Source organism: Rhipicephalus sanguineus, chromosome 11 (genome assembly GCF_013339695.2).
Source record: "Rhipicephalus sanguineus isolate Rsan-2018 chromosome 11, BIME_Rsan_1.4, whole genome shotgun sequence".
In the NCBI taxonomy this organism is placed as follows: Eukaryota; Metazoa; Arthropoda; class Arachnida; order Ixodida; family Ixodidae; genus Rhipicephalus; species Rhipicephalus sanguineus.
Genome location: NC_051186.1, coordinates 60,884,161 through 60,910,270, shown reverse-complemented (window position 1 = coordinate 60,910,270; position 26,110 = coordinate 60,884,161). Strand labels below are relative to the sequence as shown.

At 45.3% G+C, this 26,110-nt stretch overlaps 1 protein-coding gene across 1 annotated transcript; it reads right to left on the bottom strand.

Moving 5' to 3' along the window:
* Window positions 1-20,167: 20,167 nt before the first annotated feature.
* On the bottom strand, window positions 20,168-21,834 carry LOC119375074 (uncharacterized). The gene is made up of 2 exons (XM_037645271.2): window positions 21,332-21,834; window positions 20,168-20,576 (listed from the first exon to the last, which is right to left on the bottom strand). Exons 1-2 carry the CDS (start codon window positions 21,757-21,759, stop codon window positions 20,396-20,398), a joined length of 609 nt encoding a protein of 202 aa, XP_037501199.2. The 5' UTR covers window positions 21,760-21,834; the 3' UTR covers window positions 20,168-20,395.
* Between the last annotated feature and the right edge of the window lie 4,276 nt (window positions 21,835-26,110).

Here is a 26,110-nt window from a genome sequence, read left to right as displayed (position 1 = left end):
GTAAAATATGAAGAAACGCCCATATACACATCAAAGGCAGAATTAGCAAGAGTGCCTTTGTATGCAGTGAGTTCAGCTTCCATGCCACTGCTGCCGCCGCATAGTTAGCATAGTGGAATTTCTTGTTTTCTTTGGTCTAAGTAGCTCCTACATGACTGATTGACCTGCCGCGGTGGTCTAGTGGTTATGGTGCTTGATCCAAAGGTCGCGGGATGGAATCCCGGCCTTGACGGCCTGGGTTAAACGAAGGTAAAGTGCTAGGATCTCGTGTATTTATATTTAGGTGCACGTTAACAACACCAGGTGGTCCGAATTTCCAGAGCCCTCCCCTATAGAGTGCCTTATAATTAAATTGTTGTTTTTGCACGTAAAACGCAAGATATTATTATTATCCTCAAAGGTACCATTTTACTGTGGTGACTTAGCACAACAAAAAAGAGACATTTAGGAGGGGGACAAGCAAGAGCAGCGCTGCTCTCACTTTTCCTATTCCTAAATATTCCTTTTCTTGTTGTGCTAAGTCGTCGTCGTGTCACGTTCACTTGAAACAATGATGTTTGGCTGGCAGGTAACACGCCAACACAGATGCAACAGACGAATCAGCAATGATGACGGAGTCAAATAGAGTACCTGCTGATTTGCGTGCTACCAGAAACCTGCTTTTACTTGTGTAGCTGATAGCTGCCTTCATTTTTGTGGTTGCCGCATGAAGTCTAGAGTTCTCTTCTGTCCTAACCACCACAGCTGAATGCCAGATATATTACAGGCATCTGTTCTCTTAACAAGCCTGTACCAGAGCACATGTATGGCTCTCTCTACGTGAAAGTGCCCGTTAAGTTTTGGACATTGCTATTGCAGATTCAACATATTGATGCAACAAGAATCCCAATATCTTCCTTGTTGGACATCTCTAAAATATCTTTGAACATTTTCAATCTTCAGGCGGTACATCTTTTGATCATCTTGTTGTGCTGCTTCTAATATGCCAATAAAAGTTACTATGTGGAAAGCTCCCTTTTGTTGTTCATTTGAAGATATCGTTCAAAATGCATATCCTGACTCACTAAAATTTGTGTTGACCTAGCACATGTGCAGAAACGAGTGCACAAGGTGCCCAAGAAGAAATAAGGACTCACAAGATTAGCTACATTTCAGTCTCTAATCAGATTGTAAAAGCATTCCAAAACATTCCCCAGGGCTTTGAAATAAAACCATGTTTACAATAACAGAGAGCTGAGCTAGTTGGTAAGTATTCATTCTAAAAGACAGGGCGTGCAAAGACAGCGTGGCCACTGTCGCTGAACGTTTAAAGAAGTCCGTTATGTTAAGTCCGAGCATGGTTGCAGAAAGCAATGAGAAAAAAGCATGTCGCAGGTATTCCTTACAATCATTTCATTTCTCACAGGCTGAAGAAAACGGGAAGCAGATACGGCGTTAATGTTGTTTTTGCCGCTGCCAATAAGTTCAGATTTGCGCCACTGTGCAGGGAAAGAATCAGCGAGTAATAGACAAGATGTGAAATAGAAATTGTTTCGCAAAACACACCATCAAATTCACTGATTGCTGTACAGGTGTGGTGCATATGTTGCTTTTCGCTGCGGCCGCTTCTACGTAAGACAGATGGCCCGCTGCGTTAACCAGAGATTGTGTGAACATAAAAGAGTGTTAAACGGAGGCTCACCTCCTAATCTATCTTTACATTGTCAAAAGTGTAAGTGCACGTCAAAATTCGATAAATGCGCAGCTTTGTAAAGGCATAGGAATGAAGAAATGGTTCTAATAATCTAGGCGTGGCATATCGATAATAGTGGTAACGCATGCGTGAGCTAACCGTCGATTAACTTGTATAAAAAATAAATCAAGTGCCTTAAAAGGATATCTTTCTCGTATACCCTCACGCATGCCGTTTGATAGGTTCCTCTCTTGCATAGGCATGCGCAGATAAGTTTTCGTGCCTTCTGTTTTTTTTCTGCCGTTGTGTGCCTTTGCAGCTGTTAGTCGGCGTTTGCGGTGTCTCCTTTCTTGTGTCCGTGTTTGCATGCTCTGTGTTTTAGAATGAAAGCCACGTTGTGCATCAGCCTTGGTAACAGCAGCGCGCTAGAACACACAGTATTAATGAGAACTGACAGACAGCAATGCCAAGGAAAGTATAGGGGGTGTTATTTGTAGTAATTAGAATATAAATGTGAAGAAAGTAAAGTGGACGAAAAGATAACCTGCCGCCGGCAGGGACCGAACCTGCGACCTTCATGCGAGGTATTATTGGTCGGCTGCCTGCTCGTAAATAGATCACCTGCTACGTGACGCCAAAAAGGCACAAAAAAAGAGTGTTCCACACTCGCCGCCATGGCTGCGACTGGCGCTGACTGACACTCCTAAGGTTCAATCCACATATATACCCTACAAAGTGGACGGGGAGATGACCGCCGCCGTAGCTCAGTGGTAGAGCATCGGACGCGTTATTCGAAGGTCGCAGGTTCGGTCCCTGCCGGCGGCAGGTTATCTTTTCGTCCACTTTACTTTCTTCACATTTATATTTTAATTACTACAAATAACACCCCCTATACTTTCCTTGGCATTGCTGTCAGTTAGTTCTCATTAAAATTGTGTCTAACAAAGAAAAACGAGCCCTTAAGAGAACACACAGTGTGTGTTAAAGTGTTCCTGAAACACTTCTGCAAGTAATCACATAATGGCCTATCAGAGTTTATTGCCTCATGAATCTATTGCCGTAAAATTTTTTCAAACCCGTAAAGAATGAGAATGAGGGTATTTACATGTGACACGCTGCTAAAAAGAAGTTAGCCAGCTCGAGGTACAATGACATTAATAATGTCCGGGCAGGTTAGATGCGCCTTTCAATGATATACCTGTATAGGGCACAGGCTGTGATACAACCTAAGTGTCACTGCTGCAGGTGGTGGTGCCACTGTGATTTGCTTGTTTCAGGATAAGTTGTATACTGCTGTAAAAGTGGCCAGCTTGTTTTACTGCTTTCATGTTAGCAAGCCTGAAAACATCACTGCAGATCATTCTGTACACTTACAAAGTACCACTCAATCAGTAAAAATTGCGTAGGGTTGCCAGGCCCTCCACTCCGATTACTGGAGTAAATTATTTCTTCCGGCAACCTAAGTTTGAAGACTTTTATCATATTAGTACATTTTGTAGTAACAGGTCGGCTTCGCCAAAAAAAAGCTACTGTAAGGTGCATGAATGCAGCAAAGTTTTGATATTCATAAAAGTGACAAGCGAGAAAATCTTGGTCAGATATCCATAGGATATAAAGCACGGCGGCTCAAGTTTGCCCTGTATACAAAGATTGTGGTAACCGTCAGCCACATGTGCTCGAATGCACAGCTATATTGCACTTCCGGAGTAAAAACAGTAGTGAGTGCGTGATTGTGAATGTTCAGGAAAAAACACACAAGTCATGGGCACGTGTTACCTACATAACAAAATGACCATACAAAATGCACTCTTCAATCCTATCACATATGAAACGATCGTTCCAATGCTGGCCTCGCCACTGGTCACAAGACTTCTGTCAAAAAATGTACAGTTCACATAAACTGAAAGCACAAAAAAATGTAATTTTACTTAGTTTTTTTTCCTCGGCGTAAAATCAAAGGTTCCTTGTCACGTAATATAATTGAAAAGAAAAATTTGTCCAATTTCGTCTCGACATTGTGAGTTATTTGCGCGTCGGTAAAATTCTTCTGAAACGTCCAATTGCCGCTACCGCTGTTATGCAAGGATTGTTAGGAAGTGCATATTACTGTGGATTGTAAAACAAAAGCAATATGATGATTATTGATTACCACGAGAACAATTCCTTTTTAGAAGTTTCATTGAACAAAAGTAACTAACAATACCTTATGTTATCCCTGTTTTTCTGCAAACCTCATTCAGACCGCTTACTTGAAGATTTACAAGACGTTATGCTGATCTTGCTTTAGTAAAATTTGTAAAGTTTTGAACATTCTTTTCGCTATAGTTGGCATTACAGTTTTACTCCAATAAACAGATTATTTTATCTGCAGCACACCGAAAATTAAAGCCACGCTGTAGTCAAAAACCGAATCCCGGAATGTGTTTTCTTGGACAGAAACACTGCTATTTTGATGAGAAAGTTAACATGTGCGTCATGTTCGCAATGAAGAAATGTGGGAGCAGTAATAACGCATTTCCTTCGTTCAAAAAGTGTATGGACATATGCAGCTGTGTGTTTTCACTCTCTCGTGGGCATTGTAGCTTTGGCGATGGCGATGGCACATTGAAATATCTGAGGGCACGCAGGTAATGCACGCGCCATAATATGGATTCGCTGTAGCAAAAAGTAGGCTTTAAACACTGCGAAAGTTTAAGTTCGACTGACAGTACAAAGTGTCATTTTTATTGCTATGTATTTGCTGGTCGCGTATTTGCTCGGTAAGTTTCACCGGACCTCGGGAAATGTCAATAGGAAACTACGCCGCTTACGCTGAGAGCAATGTAATTCGCGGTTGCTTTGCTTAAATCTGTCGTGTGGTTCAGTTTCCGCATATTGCGGCTCTATCCGGTAGTCAGATAATCGCTATTATGGGAAACCTGCCCCGGAAGTTTGTCTCAAAGCAGTTATTCGCTCACTCGTGTACGTTTCGCTTCAGAAAAAAAACAAGCTTTTGCTAAATTAACTAAACCTTTACTTTTCTCGAGCTTTTGTTACAAATGCCCTATAGTTTTCTTGCTGCAACGGACCTTTTTCTAATGTGTCTTCAGGGTGGCGAAATTATTTTCAATCTGTTAAGATTTTTTGCTGGTCTCCTGCAGTATCGTTACATTATTCCTCAATAGCTCAATTCGATTCAAGGTTTTTTGTTTTTAATTCAGAAAAATGATGCCACTTAATGAGCGCCGCATTCACAACAATGAAAAATGGTGCTAATTTTTATTCGTCTTTAGTGTATAGTGTCGATATACGGGCTGTAAATGGACTACGACGGTCCTACGTTTTATGTCGACATAAGTTACTAAGAACAACACCATTACGAATGTTGTACCTTTTTATTAGGGCTTACGGATTTCACACACCGCAACGTTAAGCAGCGTAGAAGCACCGTATAATGCTTTGCTTTAAAAGAGATTTTATTCCAACAGCTCGGCTGCTCGGCTTTGTATGAGAATATCCTGCAAAATATGAGCTGATGGCAGTTCGCTCGAACAATAAAATTGCAGTAGAGGGTGCTTCGAGCATTGAGGATGTGTTGAATTGCCTCTTACCTTATATGAGATTCTGCGTTAACCATGATAAAAGCTAACGTCAAAAGAAGGAGCTCATACACGTTTTACCCACAAGCCCGACGATTAAAAAAATGAGGCTTGCGTGATTCAGTGCATTGGTGATTGCCGGAAAGCATACGTATACATACGCTTTTGGCGAAAGCGAAAATTATCAGGAAACGCAAATGTATATACGCCCTTTTTCAGATAACAAAGCTGCATTGCCACGCAAAACATGTAGTCAAATAAAAAACGCCAGGCCTGTGTGGAAAGCGCAGCACAGTCACAGCGAAAGCTGGAAGAGTGGCATTTCTAGAGCCCGTTAAAAACTCTCTTGTGGCTACTACTACAAGTACATTAGCAACGTGCCCACTACGCCACAAATCATTATTTTTGGGAAGTTGGGAAGCACCCACCACGACATTATTCGTTATTCTGCGGAGAAGCGAGGTACCATCTGTGAGGCATTATGTGCACTTTGTTATTGCGGTGGTTGATGACGATGAAGAATTATGGCTGAGCCCTTTGTAATGGGTTGGTAGCTTTAAACAACCCACTAGTTACGTAATTCATATTGTGTGACGTCCAGTCGTTATTTAACTGTCCCACCACGCTTTATAACATACGTTACCGAAGAAACGGAGAGCGAGAGAGCGAAGGAAGTAACTTTATTGAGAGCCTGAGGAAATGGATCATGGGAGATTTATGGACTTCCTTGACAAGCAATAGAACTGCACTGGCCAGGAACACACTACGCTATAAATCATCATAATTTTTGTGAAGTAGGGAAGCAGCCACTATGCAATCTTTCGTCATTCTGCGGAGAACCGTGGTAGTCGCTAAACACCTGTAAGGCATTATGTGCACTTTGTTGATGCTGCGGCTGATGACGATGAAGAATTATCGTAGAGGTTTTTCTAATGGGTTGGAAGCACTCAACAACCCACTCGTTGCGCAATTTGCATTTTGTGACGCCCGGTTACAGAATTCGCGTTTGTGTGACGCCTGGTTTTTGTTTTACTCTTCTACCACACAACATTACATATGCTAATGTGGTTCCTTCCCGACATGAATCCTGTATAGGGTCTTTTTGCAACGCAGTTTCAAGCACCGGCATGGCCCTGGGGTAGAACACTGGGCTCCCACGCAGGGCCCGGGTTCGAACCTCGTTCCACCCTGGAAATTTTTTCTTACTTCCTTTTTTTCTTATTCCGTGCGATAGTCGTTACGGACACCGGCGGCGGCGGCGGCGGACAACTACGCGCCAAAAACGGCCGTTGAAATGATCTCGTAACAGCTTTCGCTGTAAAAATTAATAATGGACTGCCTTACGGTGGCCTACCCGGAAACGGCGTGCCACCTGGCTATCTCGGACCACACGGTTAGTCTGGTTACCCTCTCGTACACTTCCAACCCAGAAAAGCTGCTGTATTCGACACAGAGGGCTCACCAAGTATCGTTTCTCTGCCAAGCCGACGAAATCATCACCCTCCACCTTCCCAGGCTGTTTCACAAAATAAACCTACCATCCTGGGACCTCTTCGCGGCAATAACATGGTGGTGGTAGTGGTTCTTGAAGAAGGGAAAAAGGCATCTAGTTTCTGTCTGCCCTGAGGGGACACGGCGCAGTGCCTGCCTGCCCAACACAGACAACGGAGCCCACCTGAACTCTCTTTCCCAACCGCTGCTGCGGACATTTCAAGGGGCCCTCCGGTATATGGCCGCCGCATCCAATCTGGGTATAACCTCAACCCGAACCGGTCTAGTAAGCCTGTTCCGCCTAACGTAGCAAATCAGAATAACAGAGAGCTGAGCTAGTTGGTAAGTATTCGTTCTAACAAGATAGGGCGTGCGAACACGGACACAAGAAAGAAGTCAGGACACCACAAATGCCGACTAAGAACTGAAGAGACGCACAACGGCGGAAAAGAAAAGAAACGCACAAAACTTATCCTTACTGTTCCAGAAGAACAACGTGTGCTGGCAGTATTCTCCTAGATCTACGAAACCGCTGTTAAATTTTTCGTCGAAGCACTCGAAGGTTGTAAAAAAAAAATAACACTATACCCACGGGGTGAATGATGATGAGTGGGCGAAGCTCCGGAGGTTCATGACTCTTCCGTGAAAATTCGCCCATTACATCATCATGAAAGACGTGAGAACCAGTGTGTGACGTTATATAAGAACTTTTATAGATGTTCGTCTTCCGTATGCGCGCCTGTACGCGCGTTTCCTCGCCGCTTCTCGGGCTCTCACAGTTTCTGGATCCGCTTCTCGGCATCGCCCGTGCACCTTCTGCTTCGCGGGCTCGAACGTTGGGATCCGTTTCTCGGCGCCTCCGTGCAGCTTCGGCTTCGCGGGCTCTCACCTCCCGGTTCTGTCTGCGAGCGCGCGCTGCAGCCGCTTTCCATGCCTTCCGCTCCGCCGCCTTGTCTTCCATATGGCGCAGCGACTCTGAGCAAAAGGGGAAGCGCGCCAAGAGCGAGCGCATTTTATAGCTCTCACCCCAAGCGGTCTCCCATCGCACTGCATCGAAACATCTCGAACAATCGCCTCCATCCAATTATCTAGTGATCGCTCATCACACTATCCGCTCTGATACATCTGAATGGAGCAAGCGCCGCAGCGCCATCTCGTATTTTATTTCGTGCGCTAGCGCTAGCGCCATCTAGTGATATCCCGTCACACTAGACTTTGCCATGTATCTCAAGGGAGCGAGTGCCACCAACGCCATCTAGTGATCACTTCACGAACTAGACGAGGTGGCTACGACGGAGGAGGGACTGACCCACAGCGTAACGAGCTTCGCCCCTAAAAAATTGGCCGCGTATCTGCGTGCTTCCCTGCAAATGTCGTCGAAAGACGATAGTCTTGTGCCGGTCGTACTACACGAGACCTCCGCCAAAGGCCAAGTATGTAGAGAGGCCGAAAGGGTGTTGGGTGCGGCCAAACTGCGAGAGAGAAAAGTGACAATTAAGTGGTTCCCGGTGCACGCGGGTGACGCGTCGGAACGCAATGCCAACCACAACGAGACGGCGCACGCAGCGGCGCGAGCGTTAACTAACCGCGCACCGGCGAAAGACCGTCCGACGTGGTTCGGAGCCAAGGACCGCATGACGGAGTACAACGACATTACAAAAGCTTACCGCCTGGCCCGCAGGACTTTCCCGCTCCCGCACCCACGGTTGAGTCGAGCGGAGGTGGTACTACTGAGACAACTCCAGAACGGATCGCTACCGAGCCCGGGACTGATGCATCGCATGTACGCCGAGACATACCCGACCGACAAGTGCAAGGTCTGCAGGAGGGAGATGGTGGATCACATGCACATCTTGTGGAACTGCATCAAACACCCAGAGGAAGCGAGATCAAGAACGATACCGTCGCGGCTCGAGGAAGCCGCGAAGAGCTACGACCAGGATCAACAGCTCTGGGTCGTCCAGCAGGTCCTCGGGGCGCTCGAAAGGAAGGGAACCAGCGAGCCGGCAACGGCTAGCGGCGACCCGCGCCGAGTGACGGCAACCCCGTAGGCCCTCGTCGGGGCGCGCGAGCGCCCAACTGCAGGCACAAATAAAGTTTGATACAATCCAATCCAATCCTCCTCTACGTTGAACCACCGCATCGGCCTCATAGCGTCGCATTTTCAGCGCAGCCTAAGAAACACTAGCATGTTGAGCGCAGCCTAAGATACAATAGGTCTTTAGAATTACTTATCTACGTATCTTCTATTAAAAGAACACACCACCTAATACTTACGCATTGATGTTGCGCCTCAGATATGCGTAACACTTACTTTTTGATCGACAGTGTTCACAAGTTTGAACGGCCGTACCAGTTCAAGATGGCTGGGCGTTAAGCAAGTGGCTAAACTTTGGCCGGGTGGCTGAATCTGGTGACAGACGGACCAAAATTTCTGTGTTTATGTCCCCCCCTCCAAAAAAAAAGACTATCGTCTGTAAAAACGGCATCGCCATGTCTTGCCTTAAGTCAGCCCTTACCAAGCCGTGTGAGCACAAAATGAATGATAGCTTTAACGCACAGGTTACGCGTCATTTATATGTAGGGTATCCTCGTGATGCAGTGGCCACTGTCGCTGAACGTTTAAAGAAGTCCATTGTGTTAAGTCCGAGTATGGTTGCAGAAAGCGATAGGAAGAAACGTGTCGTAGGTATACCGTACATTCATTGCGTATCTCACAGGCTAACGAAAGTAGGAAGTAGATACGGCGTTAATCTTGCTTTCACGGCTGCCAATAAGCTGGGTAAGATTTGTGCCGCTGTGCAGAGGAAGAATGAGCGAGTAAAAGACAAGAACCGGACCGGATATTTGTTTCGTAAAACACACCAACAAATTCACTGATTGCAGTACGAGTGTGGTGTATAACGTCCCTTTCATCTGCGGCCGCTTCTACGTAGGACAGACGGGCCGATGCATTAACCAGAGATTGTTGGAACGTAAGATATCGCTAACAGGAGGTTCACCTTCTGATCTATCCTTTCATTGTCAAGATTGTGAGTGCACGCCAAAATTCGATGAATTTGCAGTGTTGTACCGGCATAGAAATGAAGAAACGCACCTGATGATTGAACCATGGCATATCAAGAATAGTGGTAGCGCATGCGAGAGCCAACCGTCGATTAACTTGCATATAGATGAAAGCAAATGCCTTAGCAGTTATCTTCCACGTAGAGCGCCACGCGTGCCGGATTGATAGGTTCGCCTGTTGCATGGGCATACGCAAAAAAGTTTTTGTGCCTTCTTTCTTTTCCGCCGTTGTGCGTCTCTTCATTTGTCAGTCGGCGTGTGTGGTGTCCTGACTTCTTTCTTGTGTCCGTGTTTGCACGCCTTGCCTCTTTAGCATATAGCAAATCAACCTGGTTTCTCCGCCCACGGCAACCAACATACGAGACCTTTCGACCTGTCTGATGCACTGTAGGAACCACAAGATTGAAAAAGCAACATACATTGCCTACGCAGGCAATCTGACCGATAACAAAACGCGAAGATTATTTGTCCCACACTTGAAAGAATTGCCTAAGGATATATAAAAGGTAAACAAAAATAACATCCTACATATTGAACAGATCTGCATGAAACTTTTGCCTCTTTTGCAGTTTTATTCACTAGGACGTAAATGGTAGATTATAAACCAATTTCAACAGGGCTGCATATCGTTATTCTTCTGGTTTACCTTTGCGTGGTCATCTATTTAGGATAACAATTATACTCCGCAGAACACAGACACAAACAGCAAATTAACTCGCACAAGGGAAGCGATAATTCTTCATGAGGTGCGGTCAAGGGGGAACCCCTAAACGTCTGATCAGCTTTACAAGTAGGATTGTTTCAATGTTTGCTGTGGCGAATAGCAGCAAGATGTTTGTCAAATCATTCCTTGTGGGTCGATCGCACAAAACTATCATCGTAAGGGGTATATGCCACTGTGCCACTACATGAGTACGAGTGCAGAGAGAGAGAGGATGAAAAAAAGAGAGAAACAAACAAAGAGACGGAAAGAAAGACATACAGAAAGTGAAATATAAAATTCTTGTCAAAAAAAAATTCTTCACGAGCCGGAATACGAAGCCGCGTACCCTCGATCCGAAGGCGAGCGTCCTAATCAGTCAGCTATCCAGACACGCTAGCAATGCACAGCACAGCCTTGTACAGTATAATGTAGCAAGGAGGTGGGAAAGGGAAGTGGGCTTGGGGGAGAGAGATCTGATGGTGAGGAGGAGGGGAGAAAGTAAAGCGAAGCACAGAACGGCTGAGCAAGAGGGAAATAGGAAGATATTAATCCAGAAAGGAAAAACAAAGAGAGATAGATAAAACATCAACGAAAAGAGAGAAAACGTAGAGAGAGAAAAAAGTCACAGTTCCGCCGCAAGGGCGAAGCTATGAATGCGATAGCAAGAAATAATGCTATACGAAGTGAGGCTTGCCAATGGATACTCTCAGTTCGAACAGCGTTCCTGTTGCAAAGGCGGCCGAAGCAGCGAAGGAAACTAGCGTGCTTCAACTGTCGAGCTGTGACACTTGATAGTTCGCGCTCATCTTCTGTTTGTTCGTTTAGCGTCGTCCCTTCAGCTCGAGTGACTTTCTTACGCTCGGTAACATGAGCGCGGACATCACGGTGACAGCGTGAAACATTCCTCTTCCCCTCACCGTGAGAAAACCGCGCGAGCAGACAACGGAAGGGCAATGTTCTCGCTGCGCAAATATAAGAAGCGAGCGAGCTCGACGACGACTTTTAAATGCGCCCGTCGCGCTGCTAGCGCCATCTCGCTGGTAATGAAGAAACGCTTATTATCGCCTGCCGTCTCTGAGTCCGTCCAGCGGTAAAGGGTATGTATATAACGCTCGCCGTTAGCTACGTGGAGGATCTGCGTTTCGTGGCGTAGTGGATAGCGCCACTCGCTGCGGAGCAAGAGGTCCCTGGTTCGATTCAGCGCTTCGGAAGCATTTTTCTGAATTATTTTTCTTTGAGGCCTATATATATATATATATATATATATATATATATATATTGTTACGAATATATTGAACTTGTTTACAGTATGGAATAGTCCAGCAGTCAAGATGGCGGTTGTGTATCTTCAGAACACCGACACGTCGTCTGCCTCCTCTTCGCACACCTCCCCACAGTCATAGCTGCAACCCCGCTACAATATATATATATATATATATATATATATATATATATATATATATATATATATATACTTATACATATACAGTGCATGACGGTGGCGACGGCGACGGCAAAATCCAGCCGAGAATGTCCATGTAATTCCTATCGCAATAAAAAGATAGAAAGAAAGGGGAAGCAAGCATCGCGTCGTTCAACCAAATAATGCACCACCTCGCCAAGCGGTGCATGCGCAGTAGCTGAGCCACGTCCTCCGACGTAGACATCGCGTGCAACATCATCTCTATAGTGCATAGTCTCGCTGCGTACTCCCGAGGATGAAGCCGCGCATCTCGAACCTAGACGGGGGAGTACAAGCGGCCGCGAGTCCGTGAAACTCTGTGCCGAGCTTTGCGTGACTTATTGCAAAGTGCCCTGCATTTTTCGATGCGAAGAAGCCTATGGCGGGGGCTTTGTCCGTCCCTCCCTCCCTCGACCCGCGGCGTCCAGCCAACACTGCGCATGCGCGTCCCCTCTGCCTCTCTCTCCTCTCCTGCGCTCCCCCCTCACTCTCCTCTAGGAATCCTCTACTAGAGTGTACTAGAACTGTCGAGTGGTGTGAACGCGCCTCGCCGCCTGATGCCTTCCTCGTCGACCGTAGCGGCGGCGCTGCAGTCGCTCGGTACTGAAGGCGCGCAGCGCCGCGCGCTAGAAAGGGCCGCTAGAACTGCTCGACGCGTCGGCGGCACCCGGCTAATCGGCACTGATGTGGCTTTCGTTGCGTGTCTATCATTAAAGCGTAGGAATCGTCGTCGTAAGCCTTGATGGACGACACTTCAAAGATTTTTATGGATGCTTGCTTCATATATGCCTTTGGGAGATACTGCAAATCAGTTCTTGTACCCGAAGTGACTGCTGGAAAGTATGCAAAATATAAAAATGAAAACGGGCTGACACCGACCGTGAGTATTCACGATCTCAGTGTAATTGAGCCGAACTCATTGCTGGGCTATTTAGAACAATTACTCTCAATTAACTAGACGCCGAACGACCGCCAGAAGAAAAAGACAGAGGAAACAGAAAGGGCCGTGCCTTATTCTGATTTCTTCTGTTTTAATGCTTTCCTCTGGTGGTGATTCGGCGTTATATAGTTTATTCAGAGTAACTGAGCTGCTCTAATGGAATTTAACTGTGCTCAGAAAGCTGTGTGCTGATATTGTGCCGAAAGCACACCGAACATTTACCGCGCGTTGGCGAAGCTGCGTGTACGGTGCGTATCTTTACAAATGCGCTGTAAATATGACTTCGACATTACGAGGGCTCAAAGGTATTGGAACTCAAAGTTAACTCGACCGGTACAAATAACGGTCGTCCTCAGGTGCCTTGCACGGATATTGTTATTAATTGCAGGGGCCGGGTGGGGAGGGGATACTTTACTGTCCGTATTTGTGCGTGTAAATATATATCCACACACACACACACACACACACACACACATATATATGTGTGTATGTATATATATATATATATATATATATATATATATATATATATATATATATATATAAACATAATCTCGCAAAACAGAGCACCACCGCCCCTCCTGGCTTCACTTTTGACACTTTACAGATAAAGCAATGAAATTATAATACAAAACGTTCTCAAAAAGAAGTTTTTCTAATGACATCGATAGAAGATCAGGAAATGTGCAATATAAGCTGTCCATTGTAAATGAGAACTGGCTGTAATGAATTTAGGCAGAAGAACCGACGGGCTACATTTACATCTGCGCATTTTAATATGCTTGAGATAAGCCCGGGTGCATGAAGTTTGTGCCTCGGAGGTGAACACGCGCCTTCGGCTCGGCTTCCTGGCTCGCCTTCCTGATATTTTAAGCCCTCAGATGTCGCATAACCAATGCATCGTAACCGCGGAAGCATGCTGTTGAAACAAGATAGCCTTTCGGCATTAAAGAAACAGCGAAAAACTGGCAGAACTCAGCCGTCACTAATAATGTTGCGATAGAGTCATTTGTACTCAGGTTACTCATGAAACAGTCGAGCGCATTGGAGCTCATACAGAGATCAATGCTCTGGATGTATGGTAGAGACTGCCGGCAGAAGAATTGTAGGCTTTTTTTTTCGTCGCTGGTTCATTAGTTCTTCGTTGTCAGTGTTCGTAGTCAATTATGTGTAGCGTGGCTCGAAGTGCTGCTTGCAAACCGCACAGCAATCAGTGAGCAGCTAGATGCATGTGCGCAAAATCCGATTGTCGCCTTCTTTGGGGGTCGGCAGGCTCCAAGAACAGGGAATACCTCGGAGCAATTTTGGCACGCCTGCATATTCACTCATGCACCATGGCGCGTAGCAGGCGTTGAGACACCGATTGAAGCTCAGTAATGCATTAAAGGTGCTCAAAACGCGCAATTACACGCTTTCGTAGGCTGCGACGAGCGCGCGCCAATGCAGACGCTCTCCACAGCTTCAGTACAAAGTGACTACAGCGCCGCCGCTACGGTCGCCCGTCGGAGCATCACCCGAGATGCGGCGCGGCCGCTTCGTTCGTTCCACTGCCCCCTTCTAGTACACTGTACCTCTACTCTACAGAGCTGCGCGAGCGCCCCCTTCCCCTCTCCCTTCTCTCGGAATCCTCTACGATACGGAACGGCGCGCACGACAGGTGGTGCCAGAGCTACATACTCCGCTGGGGGCGGGATGGTAGTTCCATGGTATAGACCCTTTTAGCCGCCAGGGTGCGCCACCACCGTGTCACCGGATGCGGCGGCGACTCGACCCCGGACGGCTTCCGGTTTGCCCGTGTTTTCCTCTGTTTGCGTGCGCTTCGACCGTCGGACCAGTCGGACTGCGGAAAAATAACCCAATTTTGCGGTATTCCTGGCGCTCCAGCCGTCTCCTGCAATGGCCTCGCGACGCGGGTCTTGTTGTATTGTGCCTGGGTGCAGTTTGCGCTCGGGAACTAATCTTCTCTCCAAAGTGCGGGCGTTTACATTCCCTGCTGAGGATGAAAGAAGAAATGCTTGGATTGCTGCAGTGAAACGTGATAACTGGCGCCCTACGAAAGGCTCACGGATTTGTTCAGCTCACTTCGTGCAAGGTAAATCATTTTGAAACCTTGATCACCTAGCCAAGCATGCCTTGCAATGCGGATCGCGAGCTCTGCAGCCTACAGCACGCTAAAACCGCAGTAACACGTGTTATGGTGCGATCGCGCCTACTACATCGCCGTAACGTAGTGCTCCTGTAGTTTTTACAAGGTTAAGAGTTCAGTATTCACTTAGCTCGCGCTTTCTAGTTCCGGACGCATTGGGCTAGAACTTCTAGCAGTGACCTTTGGCTCTGGAACTCGCTTTGTTTTTCTCGCGAGTGGTCTGTAGGGGAGCACCAAATTCGCGCGCTACTAAGGTCGGCGGCGTGTTGGATTTCTTGGAGGCACGCATGTAACAGTAAGCTTCGTTAATGAAATTCAGTTAGCGCAAACAGTAGTGTAAGAACTTTTGCGCATTGCATAGCTACATGTATTCTTCGAAACGCGGCGACGGGCTGTACTTTATGATGCTTTGGTAGACAAGTGAAATTTTACAGAGTATGGTCATGCAAAACGTTTGCAAACATCTGGATCCTTGAGGTTATGCTAGTGTGAATCCAAGCAAGATTTACATGAACTTACAGGCAGGAGAAGCTCGTACATTATATTACAGAAAATTAGGATAACAGAAAGAAAAGGAACAAAAATGTAACATCCAATGCACTTGAACGTTTATTTGATGTTATATGAATTATGCATTTCATAAACAAGTAAAACCATTTATTACATTTCTACATCCGTTAAAGAACGGCGTAGCAAGTTTTCATAAGGGAGATGATTCAAAAGTGTTAATTCAGTTGTCTGTGATAGCATTTAATCTTCATGAGTAAAGCTTTCTGTTGTTTCATTTGAAGTGAGAGATCACTCCATGAAAATTTGCAAGCACTAGGTAGAAATATACATTTCTTACTAAGTGCTTTAAGGAAGTTTCCACATTGATAGCCTCGTGTTTTGAACAACCAAAACATCAAAGCTTAATAATAGACAACTTTGCCAACCAAACAGTTGTATGCCTTTATTGTAGTTTTATAATTTATCAGCACACAATCAGCCTTACTGATTTTAAGTTGCATGGCAGAATTTGCACACAAACTCTTGCAAAAAAAAAAAACAATTGTTCCTTGTGGCTGATGCCCCCTTTTTTTAGTAGTTCAATGCTTTTAATTTGTTGCTTTAGGGAACAATGACCAACTTCCCATTTCTTTGTGATTATTTCAGCAGTTTTTTTATTCTCTGTCAATGTCCTCTGCAGGTAAACCATCATCCAATCCAAGTCACCCAGACTACATTCCAACATTGTTTCCATACCGTACTCATGGAAACTTGCAGCAGAAGCTTGATCGTTTCCAGCGCACTAACAAGAGATGTGCTGCTCAAGTGGATGCCGTAGCTTCAGCTGGCTCTCAGACAAGCGACAATGCAGGTTCTGACAGCAGCAATGGGGCAGTGGACGCTGAAGCAGCATGCGATGCTTCAACAGAGACCATTCTTTCAATGCAAGATATTTCAGTGCAAATTCTGGAAAACGAAAAAAACAAAAAGCGTGTCAGATGTTTAGAACTAGAGTTGGAAGCCGCCAAAAACGAAATCGCCACGCTAGAAAAGCTTAAAGTGCCACTGGACCATGCAAAAGTTACTGAGGGCATCGTTACAAAAACAAACAAGAGTGTAAAATTTCACACAGGACTAGTATCCATTGCCATGTTTAACTCATTACTGCAGATGTTGTTGTCCATTTGGCATCCTCCATCCATGACTCGCCTCAGCCATACCCAGCAGTTTATTTTGGTATTAATGAGGCTGCGGCTTGGCTTGCTGACACAGGACTTGGCTGGAAGATTTGGCATATCGTCAGCTACCGTGAGCTCAGTTTTCCATTCCTGGCTTGACGTCCTAGCTGCAAACATGAGTAAATTAGTTATTTGGCCATCCCGACGTGCAATTAATGCCAATCGCCCATCTTCCTTTAATGACACACTTTTCAACAATGTAAGAGGCATCATAGATTGCACTGAGGTGTTCATTCAAAGGCCTACATCAATGACGGCAAGAAGCCAAACATTTTCAACCTACAAGCATCACAACACAATTAAACTGCTTGTTGTGATATCTCCCTATGGGGCAATAACATTTGTTTCGAAGGCGTGGGGAGGTAGGGTCTCCGACAAGGAACTAACATTGCACAGTGGACTGCTTGATTTAGTGGAAGAAGGTGATGTCTTTCTGGTGGACAGGGGATTTCGGTGCGAAGAAATGTTTGCCGCAAAGGGTGCATCGATCCTGATGCCGTCACTTACAAAGAAGCGAAGACAGCTCCCTGGTGCTGAAGTCACAGCATCAAGGAAGCTGTCTAGTGTTCGCATACACGTAGAAAGAGCCATTCAAAGACTTAAGGTATTTAGAGTATTTCAGACTGTGCTACCTGTTAGCTTTGTTAAGAGGGTAGGCGATGACGGCTATGCCACAATTGACAAGCTGGTTGTTGTATGCAGTGGCCTTGTAAATCTGCAGACTCCAATTATTAATGGCAGTGATAATTCGAATTCTGAACATGTTTGAATGACAGTGTAATATGCTCAAGGCTAAAGCAACAGAATAACATATCATTAGCATCCCTCATGCAGGTAAGAAGCAATGTTGTGCAAAATAATGGTTCCATCATAGCTTCAGTAAATAATTGATTTCTGGGGGCTCTACATACCAAACCATGATATGATTGAGAGATGTCGTAGTGGAGGGCTCCGAAAATTTCAACCACTTGGGGTTATTTAACGCGCACTGACATTGCACAGTAGACAGGCCCCAACATTTCGCCTCCAACGACTACAGTGGCATCACTGCCACAAGCTTCTTGTGGGAACAGTTAGATTAGCACAATTTTCATGGCCTGTAGTTCATTTATGCACTGTTTCGTTCGTTTTATTTTCTTTGTGATGTTTTGAAAGTGTTATGTAGTAAATATGTTTTTTGTTTTCTTGTAAACTTGTCAGAACCTGTGCTGAACACAAGTGCTTTTTAAGTGTACCACGGTGTTGCAAAGCAGCACAGATGACGGTTGTTAATGCTCTCCATGTGTAACAGATTTCACACCTGATTTCGTACTAGTTCTTTTATTGTATCCTGCAGCGTTCATTCTTCTTTTACAAAGGTTAAACATTCCGAGAGGTTTTTTTTCTTTAAAGCGGAACATTCATAGCAATTAAATGCTATTCCAGCTTGCAGTGAACACGATTTGTTAGTGTACGACACGATTTGTTAGTGTACTGGTAAAAATACTGCACTGTGTTGCGGGGTATCACATGAGTCGCTCTTTTGACCACATAGTGGCTGTTTAGCACATGTGACCAAGAAGTAGACTATAAAAAGGAATGTGTTATCTTTTTCTTCCAGGGTTGTATTGCACTGTGTAATTGGCTCTCCTGAGAGAATGTGTGCAATATTCTGTGTGTCACCTTGAATTCATGTTCCAGAATTATCTAGCAAGTGTTCATGCGAGATATATCTTATGAATATGATGTCACATGCACATGGAACTGATGTAGTTAAATCGTCATTCTGTCATGCTTTTGAAAAAAAAACTGAAGCCGATTTTCACTATGTATGAGTTACACTATTATACTGTATAATACTTATATATGTTTTGTTTAGAAGAGTTGTTGGGTAACTTTTCGTGTTTTTGTTTCATGTGTGCATTCCAACACGAAATCAACATTCAGCAGTGTACCAAGAGGCCTGCTTTTGAATGGGTACTCTGCACGTGAGCAAATAAAACTTGAAGTTCTGCTTGTTCACAACTGTATCAGAGTGAGTAAATGTTTTTCTGGGCATTTCACCACAAAAATCATGATCAGCTTGCTGCGAATGGGACTTTTAATGGTGCAAAACGTTTCAACTAAAAAATCTTTAAGCATCCTCTGGAACAAAACTTTATTCTTATGGATATAGTTCATGATTATGGTGTAGTAGTCATCAGTTACAATATGTCTTGGTATGAAATTGCTTTAAATCAAATTAAAAAGAGAGGTTGCTCACACGCTTGAAGCTATGTTATCATTTGCTTTGGCATTTAACGCACATCCATGGATTAGCCACCCTCCTCAGTTTTACGCATCGTAAGTGAAAACAGGCACTACAAGCTGAGCACTCTACAACACACCCTGCTCTGGCACCATGACAATGACATGTGAGCTTGGCATTTTCAATTTTTTGCAATAGTTTTCCGCACTGAATCTCGGGGAAAACATGATGAAAGAAAAAAGATTTTGCCTTTAATATTGCGTCTTCCCAGAACTTTCTATCAAACTTTATAATTTCAACTGTCATGGCAGGACCAGTGAAGACAACAAAATATGCTTTGTTTAGTCCTGCGGCAGCCATCTCTGCTTGTACTTGCATGTAGTATGCATGGTTTCGCTTCAGCTTCATCACGTCATCAAGAAATGGCAAACATTTTGACAAATCATTCATAGAAGCATCTTTCACTGAAGCAGGGCATTTAACTTCTAGAATTGCCTTCTCACAACAGCTACATGACAGAATAGCGTCAGGTGATGCAGCAAGAAACGGAAGGTCTCCTAGTACAAAAAGGCCACATTCGTGAAGCTGTAAATTCTTGTGCTTTTTGGCTTCATGTTCAATGAACGCTTGTTTAGCTTTCGGCTCCATATCGCATCCCCATCTAATGCTTGCGACTCGGGGTGCCTTTATGTAGCCCATTATTTGTGCGACTAACCCCATGGTGCCAGTTTTACATCCTACAACACGGTGCAATATGGAAGCTGTAATTCGTCCCCTGCGTTCCTCTATCCATCTTGAAGAGCGCGATTGGCCACGTGTTGCTCCTTCAATAGAAGCGCACCTTTCCTTTGACAAGCGCAGTTCCTTGGCTGCCGTTGCGTCAATGCCAGAGTACATGCCTCCAACTGGAAGCTGCGTTGCCAGTTGCTGGTTCACTGCCTGCACAGGACCTTGCTCACTTGTTTCTGGGGAAGAATCAGTTTCCTCGCTATCAGAAATCGAGCTGATGAGCAGTGTGCTTGGTTCAAGTGACTGCAAGAGTGAAAAGAAATGCATGAATATTACAGGTTGATGAGGAGCTGCATTTTAGAAATGGAACTTTTTAAGCTTGTTGACATAAGTATGAAAAACACCTAGTGCTGAGAAATCGGGAATGTCTCATTAAGATATCATCCACTGCTGAACTATACGTGCTCACATGATGGGATGGAGTTGAGCAGTCTTACTTTTACTTCATGAAACAAGCTGTGCAGTTGCTCCGTACTCCAAGTGGGTACAGCTTCTTTGGGTCTTGGTGTTTCATCTGGTACACCTTGTCCAATTTTCGGCTTGAAAAATAATATGTCACTAACTGGAGCCGCCTGAAAGCACAAATTTTTTGGTTTACCTGTAATACTGAAGCACACAATGAACAAGCATAACCGTGATACTTACTGCAGCTTTCTTCGTCACCTCAATCCACCCACAGGCGGTATCTGTTGGTGACTGCTTGTCAAGGCCGTACCTGACAGTTGCCTCCACATTAAAAAGCAAGGCAGCAACATGGGTACAGCATTCTCCAAGACTGCAAAACAACGGCAGAAGCACTTTTTAAAGAATGCATGGAAATACATGGCTGGTAATTTAAGTTTAACACTAGTTTGTGAAATAAATGCACTCGTGGTAATGCCAGAAAAAAAAAAAGGATGTGAGTTCGAGGGGAAGTGGGAAGGAGCACCATGCATTTTGTTTGTTTTCGTTAAGCATGTGTAGGGTGCGTCGACACACTAAGTTGATCTATGCAATAAAATGAAACACTGTACGCATTCAGAAGCTAAAAGCTCGGCGCAGCAAGCATGGACACTTTTCTTCAGATCGCGGACGCTTCTTCAGTGACTTCATTTTTGCCGATTCAGATTCATTATGTTCTCAGACTGCATGCATGCAGTCTCCCTGTTTCTCACCTTGCACATCCACAAAAGGACGGGATAGGTGCAATACATTAGCATCTTGAGTGCATCTTTTTCTTCCATCTTGCCCACTGTGTGTCTTTTCTTAATGTTTGACGCAACATGCACTGTACCGCAGAACGAACCCACCTTTCTAAACTTATGAAACCTAGCCAAAATAATGGATTAAATTATGGACCGGTCAAGGAAAAGAAACTACTCTCTGCAGCGCCTCCCCCCCCCCCCCCGCGCGCACACACATGCACACACACGACTCGAGCGCGGTTAAGCTCGCCGATACTCATTCATGACAACACGCGAAGTCATGTCCACGAACTCATTGCCAACACGTTCAATCAGCTCCTAAGAAACGTTATCACAATGCACTTACCCAGCTATGCACGTGCAGTGAGCACTTGCGACGGCACCGTCGTCCCTCACCACACACCAAGACTGGTACGTCTTAGAAAGAGTTTGGCTCGCCTCCACAGATGCCACGATCAGGACGACACCTTCGCCGAATTTGCCAGCCTTAAAAGACGAGACACGCTTCACCTTCCCGTTCACGAATGAATTGTACGCGTCACTTAGCTTGAAGTTCTTAAATTGTTCTTTGGTGTAGAAGCATACACCCTCAACCAAATAAACAAAAATATCCGCTGCGGACACTGGTGGAATGTTCTTGCAGCCCGACGAGAAGCTGAAACGCACCACATCAGCATCTAGTGGATCGGGCAGCTCTTGGCCCTCGAACATGAGCTTCTGCCGATACCGTTGACGAGCTTCGGCGTCGAGCTGTTTGAAGTACTCACTGGACATTGAGAACCGCTTCCACAGAGCGAAGAAAAAACACGTTAACGTAAGAATTACGACGACCGAGGCAACCGAGGCACGCAGCACACACGACGCAACGCAACGTTCCAACGGGCGGAAGTCGCTCGACCGGAAGTTTGCTGGGTTCAACCAATCAGCGCGCGCGCCCTCTGTTTGTAAACACTGAAAGGGTCTATAAAATGACGGAGCGCGCGGCCCTCATTCTCTCCTGCGCAACGCCGCGATGAGCGCCAGCGTCAGCGCCACCGCCAGTATCAGAGTTAGCGCCAGCAAAAGCGCAAGCGTCCGCGCCAGTGTCAACGTCAGCGCTGCCACTGGCACTGACACTGGCTCCCCACTCCTACGCATCCACAGATGGTTCCCGTTAGCAGGAGATGGTGTAATTGTTTTGGCTTTACTGTGGACATCATCGTTTGGCGGCTTCATTCCAGATAAATAATGTAACTGTGAGCGTTTGTTTCAATCCTCTATGGTCTAACGCTGAGACGTGAACCACTTACTCCGAACCGAGACACCAGAAGACCTAGATGATATGTCACTTATGCTCCACTGGTTATAGCTTGCATTTACACGCTAACTTCGGTTATTTGGCATGCCTGATCGGTCCCAGTCATTATTCAATGAAAGGAAACCAGGCAGAAGTTCATCCAATAAGTTTAGATAGCCTGTGGCAGCCTTTGTAGTTAATTATTAAGTATGACAATAAATCACAGGGTCCCTTGTGCATTCACCTAAGACGACTCGAAGGCGAAAGCCATCTTTTTTTCCTTCTCACTCGATGTATTAGGCAGCCTACATAAACGGCTCGTCAGCTGCTCATGCAGCCTCCCTACATGTATTTATCCTGCCCCGCCACCATCCGAAATATGTGTGCACCTAGCGTGGTTTCGCGCTGCCTCCAGGATCGGAGGCACCTCACATGGTTTTGCACTGCCTCCGTGATCAGCCCACCGTTGACCAAGCTACAAAGTCATGTGATGACGGTGTAGGCTTAGCCCGCGGGAGCGAAGGAATGAGACGGCTGAACCAGAATCTACGCCAGCAGAGAACAGGATCCGTGGCTTCACGTGCCACTGCGAAGCGCCGTCTTTATTTACTTCTCTTGAGGAGGGCGCTCTCCGGTTTTGTTCGCCGCACAAAGGAGGGCGCTACAGCGGAATTATGTGGCGTTACGTCAAATGACTTCACGCCAGAATTTATGACGTCACAATGAAGTACCAAATTTTTGCGATCTGTTACATCCCGATAACGTCATATGGTGGCGTCATAGGTCACGATGATTATTTGCACCACTCGTCCCCGGTGCTGCGGGACGCAAGATGCCGCCGACGACGCTGGACACTGACGCCGACGATCAACTTTGTGTTTCGTTAGGCAAGTAAGGTTTTCGCCTTAAAACTATTTAGAAACTTATGTTCTGCGTTCGAATGCTCATTGTTTCCGCACCAGTGGTGCAAGGCACAGCGGTGACGACCCTGACGCTGCCACTATTGGAAAGTGGGGCTGTATTTATTTAGCGAGTGTCGTCAAAATATCCTGCAAAGGATAAATAAGAATATTCTGAGGAGCGTGCGTGGAAAATGTAGCGCAACAGTAGCGTCGAATGTATACGTTGAGCTTGGCACTAGCAAAAGGTATAGCCTAGTTTTCATGATTAACACTTACATTGAAGTTGGCACAATGCGATCAGTATATACATGATGATTCAACTTCACTTCATTTATAATTGGATGGAACTTCTCGAGCAGGGAAATTAGGCACAAGACGTGGAGAACATCACCGGCCATGCACATCAGCTACGTCGCATTCCTTATTTGCCAGGCATACGGCGAAACTAATACATTAGCAGTCGCGTCAGAAAACGATAGCTATAAACGCTGTGCTTCCACTTTGATGCATCAGCGCTGTTCTGACACTGAGAAAACACAGGGCACGTGGAGTGTGCTGGTTTGATCCTAGATGTCCGTAATGTTTTTTCTTTGTTTTTTTGACCAGGGTTGCGCCGCAATAACGTGGCTTTTGACGCACTCTTTCCTGATACAGTAGAGACATAAAGACGAGAGCTGTACACAATAGTTAAATATTCGCTGAGTAGCATTATAGTAAAATAAAAGACGTGAAGAGCCTTGTCTACTTCTCGATCAAGCGCTTCATTTACAACAACTCTGTCTTCGTCCAATTGCTTCGGTTATTGCATATATCGCAATCATTATTTGTATATTTTGGATAATCACACGAATCCTGTAATTAAGTGCTGTAGCGTCGCTAGTCCTATCTAAACGATGAAGGCACCACCATTATTGTCTACAAATTTTTCATTGTTTCTTGAATTGCTCAGCATGGTAACTTGATGTTATCAAGACTGCAGAAATAGTTCGTGGTGTGATCGTCAACTGATCTTCGAACATCTAACGACCACCTGCCTTGTTCGTGGAAAAGACACTACTCTCCAGGGCTCTAACCATGAGTGCCGATAATTCGAGTATCACGTAAAAAAAGGATATATGCCAAATTTTAGAAACAACTTTAAAAGGATTGAGTGTTGGGCGAGTTGGTACTCCATTACTACGAAAAAATCACACCATCTCCGCTAAAGGGGGCCATGAGGCGATGCGAAGCAGCGTTTCGGCATGTCGAGCCCGCGTTTCAGAGGGGAAGTGGAGGGGGAGGAGAGAGGGAAGTGGAGAGGGGAAGTGGAGAGGGAGAACGTGGGAGAGGGGGAAGTGGGAGCGGAGGTGTGAGGAGAAGGTTCGTGCATGCGCAGTAGGGGTGGTCACGCCGCACACCACCACCGGATTGAACTCCACCATAAGATGCTTCGCATCTAAAACTGCGCAAAATAAATAGGGACAGCTAAGACACACGCACAGGCGCAGTTTTTTTAACACACGAAAAAGAGCCCATACAACTATAGTAATATACTTTAAAAGAACTCAGCGTTTGGCGAGTTGGTACTCCATTACTACGAAAAACTGCGCAAAATAAACAGGAACAGGTAAGACACACGCAGAAGGGCTTGTGTGTGTGTCTTACCTGTGACTGTTTATTTTGCGCAGTTTTTCATAGTTAAAAACAGCCTTTGAGTAGGTTGGTTCTTCAGAGGCCACTACACCATCTTTGATTTACCTAAATAGCTGCTACTGAAAAATTCTAATTGATAAAGCGCGAGCGACGCGAGTTGATCGCTCGAAAACAATTTATTCATTGTATGCTACTGCCGTCTGCGCTATGCGCAACACATGTCTGTCCACCTGTGCAGACTTCTGTGTTGTTCTCTTAGCTGCATCCATGTGCTTTCAGTTGTCGATTGTATAGTTGTAGTGCTGCATGTTATTAGCCTACTGGTCAGTTGAACTAGTAGAGCATCCGTCCCAGAAAGGCTATCTTGTTCGAACGCCAAGTCAGGAAGAATTTTTCGGCAACTAGGAATCTTTTTTTTTTTTTTTGAGAAATCTGTATGAAGTTTATTTTAGTGATGTGTTACAGACAGGTGTATCATCTTCTAGCAAACTGCGCAGCAGACGGGACAAAGAAGGAACGAAAGGGACAGACGAGTGCAGACTGACAACTGATTTTAATTTAAACGTTGTCTACCTAAATAGTGTGCCTGTTAGAAATTCTTTTGTGTGGATGTTTTGGTGTGGGTGTTGCGGTACGCTGATAAACTGACTGTGACACGCTGTCTTTTGCTGGACGTTATTTAGGTCGACTACGTTTACAATAAAATCAGTTGTGAGTCTGCACTCTTCTGTCCCTTTCGTTCCTTCTTTGTGTTGCGTCTGCTGCGCAGTTCGCTAGAAGATGAGACCTTACCAACTCGCCCAGCTTTCAACGCCTGTGAGACAGGTGTATGTCAATTTTTCCTTCGTCACCTTTGAGAGATTCCGCAGAACTGATTTCTCATAAGCGAGCAGATATGAAAATTATCCGACTCACCTTTCAATCTTTCAGAAATGTCCTGATGCAAATTTAGTCATGACATTGCAAGGGCAAACGCGTTCTTTTTATAGTTAGAACAGAGCACTTGGAACAGAGCGACTTCTACAATGAAGCGGCAAATAAGATGACATTCCAAGGTTGTTAAAGTACAAAAGAAGACTGCTTTTGAATGGCGCTTTCGAAAATATCTGCTTGCCGCTGCACCACCACCCTTATCAATAATGTCGCGACAGTACCTTTTTCAAACTGCATGCGTCATTGTTTCCTCACGTAAACACTCTTTTTAAGCGGAAGCAACGCTGGGAGGTCATCATGCACAACAATATTCACAAAGCGCTGTCATTTTGAATGCTACAAACAATATTAAAATACTTTAGAAACGACTGAGCTCCCGGGC

What these genes read in the sequence shown, in the direction of transcription:
- LOC119375074 (XM_037645271.2), bottom strand. Translation starts at nt 21,759, where the DNA reads ATGTCCAGTGAGTACTTCAAACAGCTCGACGCCGAAGCTCGTCAACGG. An exon ending in CACTGCACGTGCATAGCTGG is followed by an intron (nt 20,577 to 21,331) that starts GTAAGTGCATTG and finishes GTTGTTTTGCAG; the next exon opens with TCTTGGAGAATGCTGTACCC.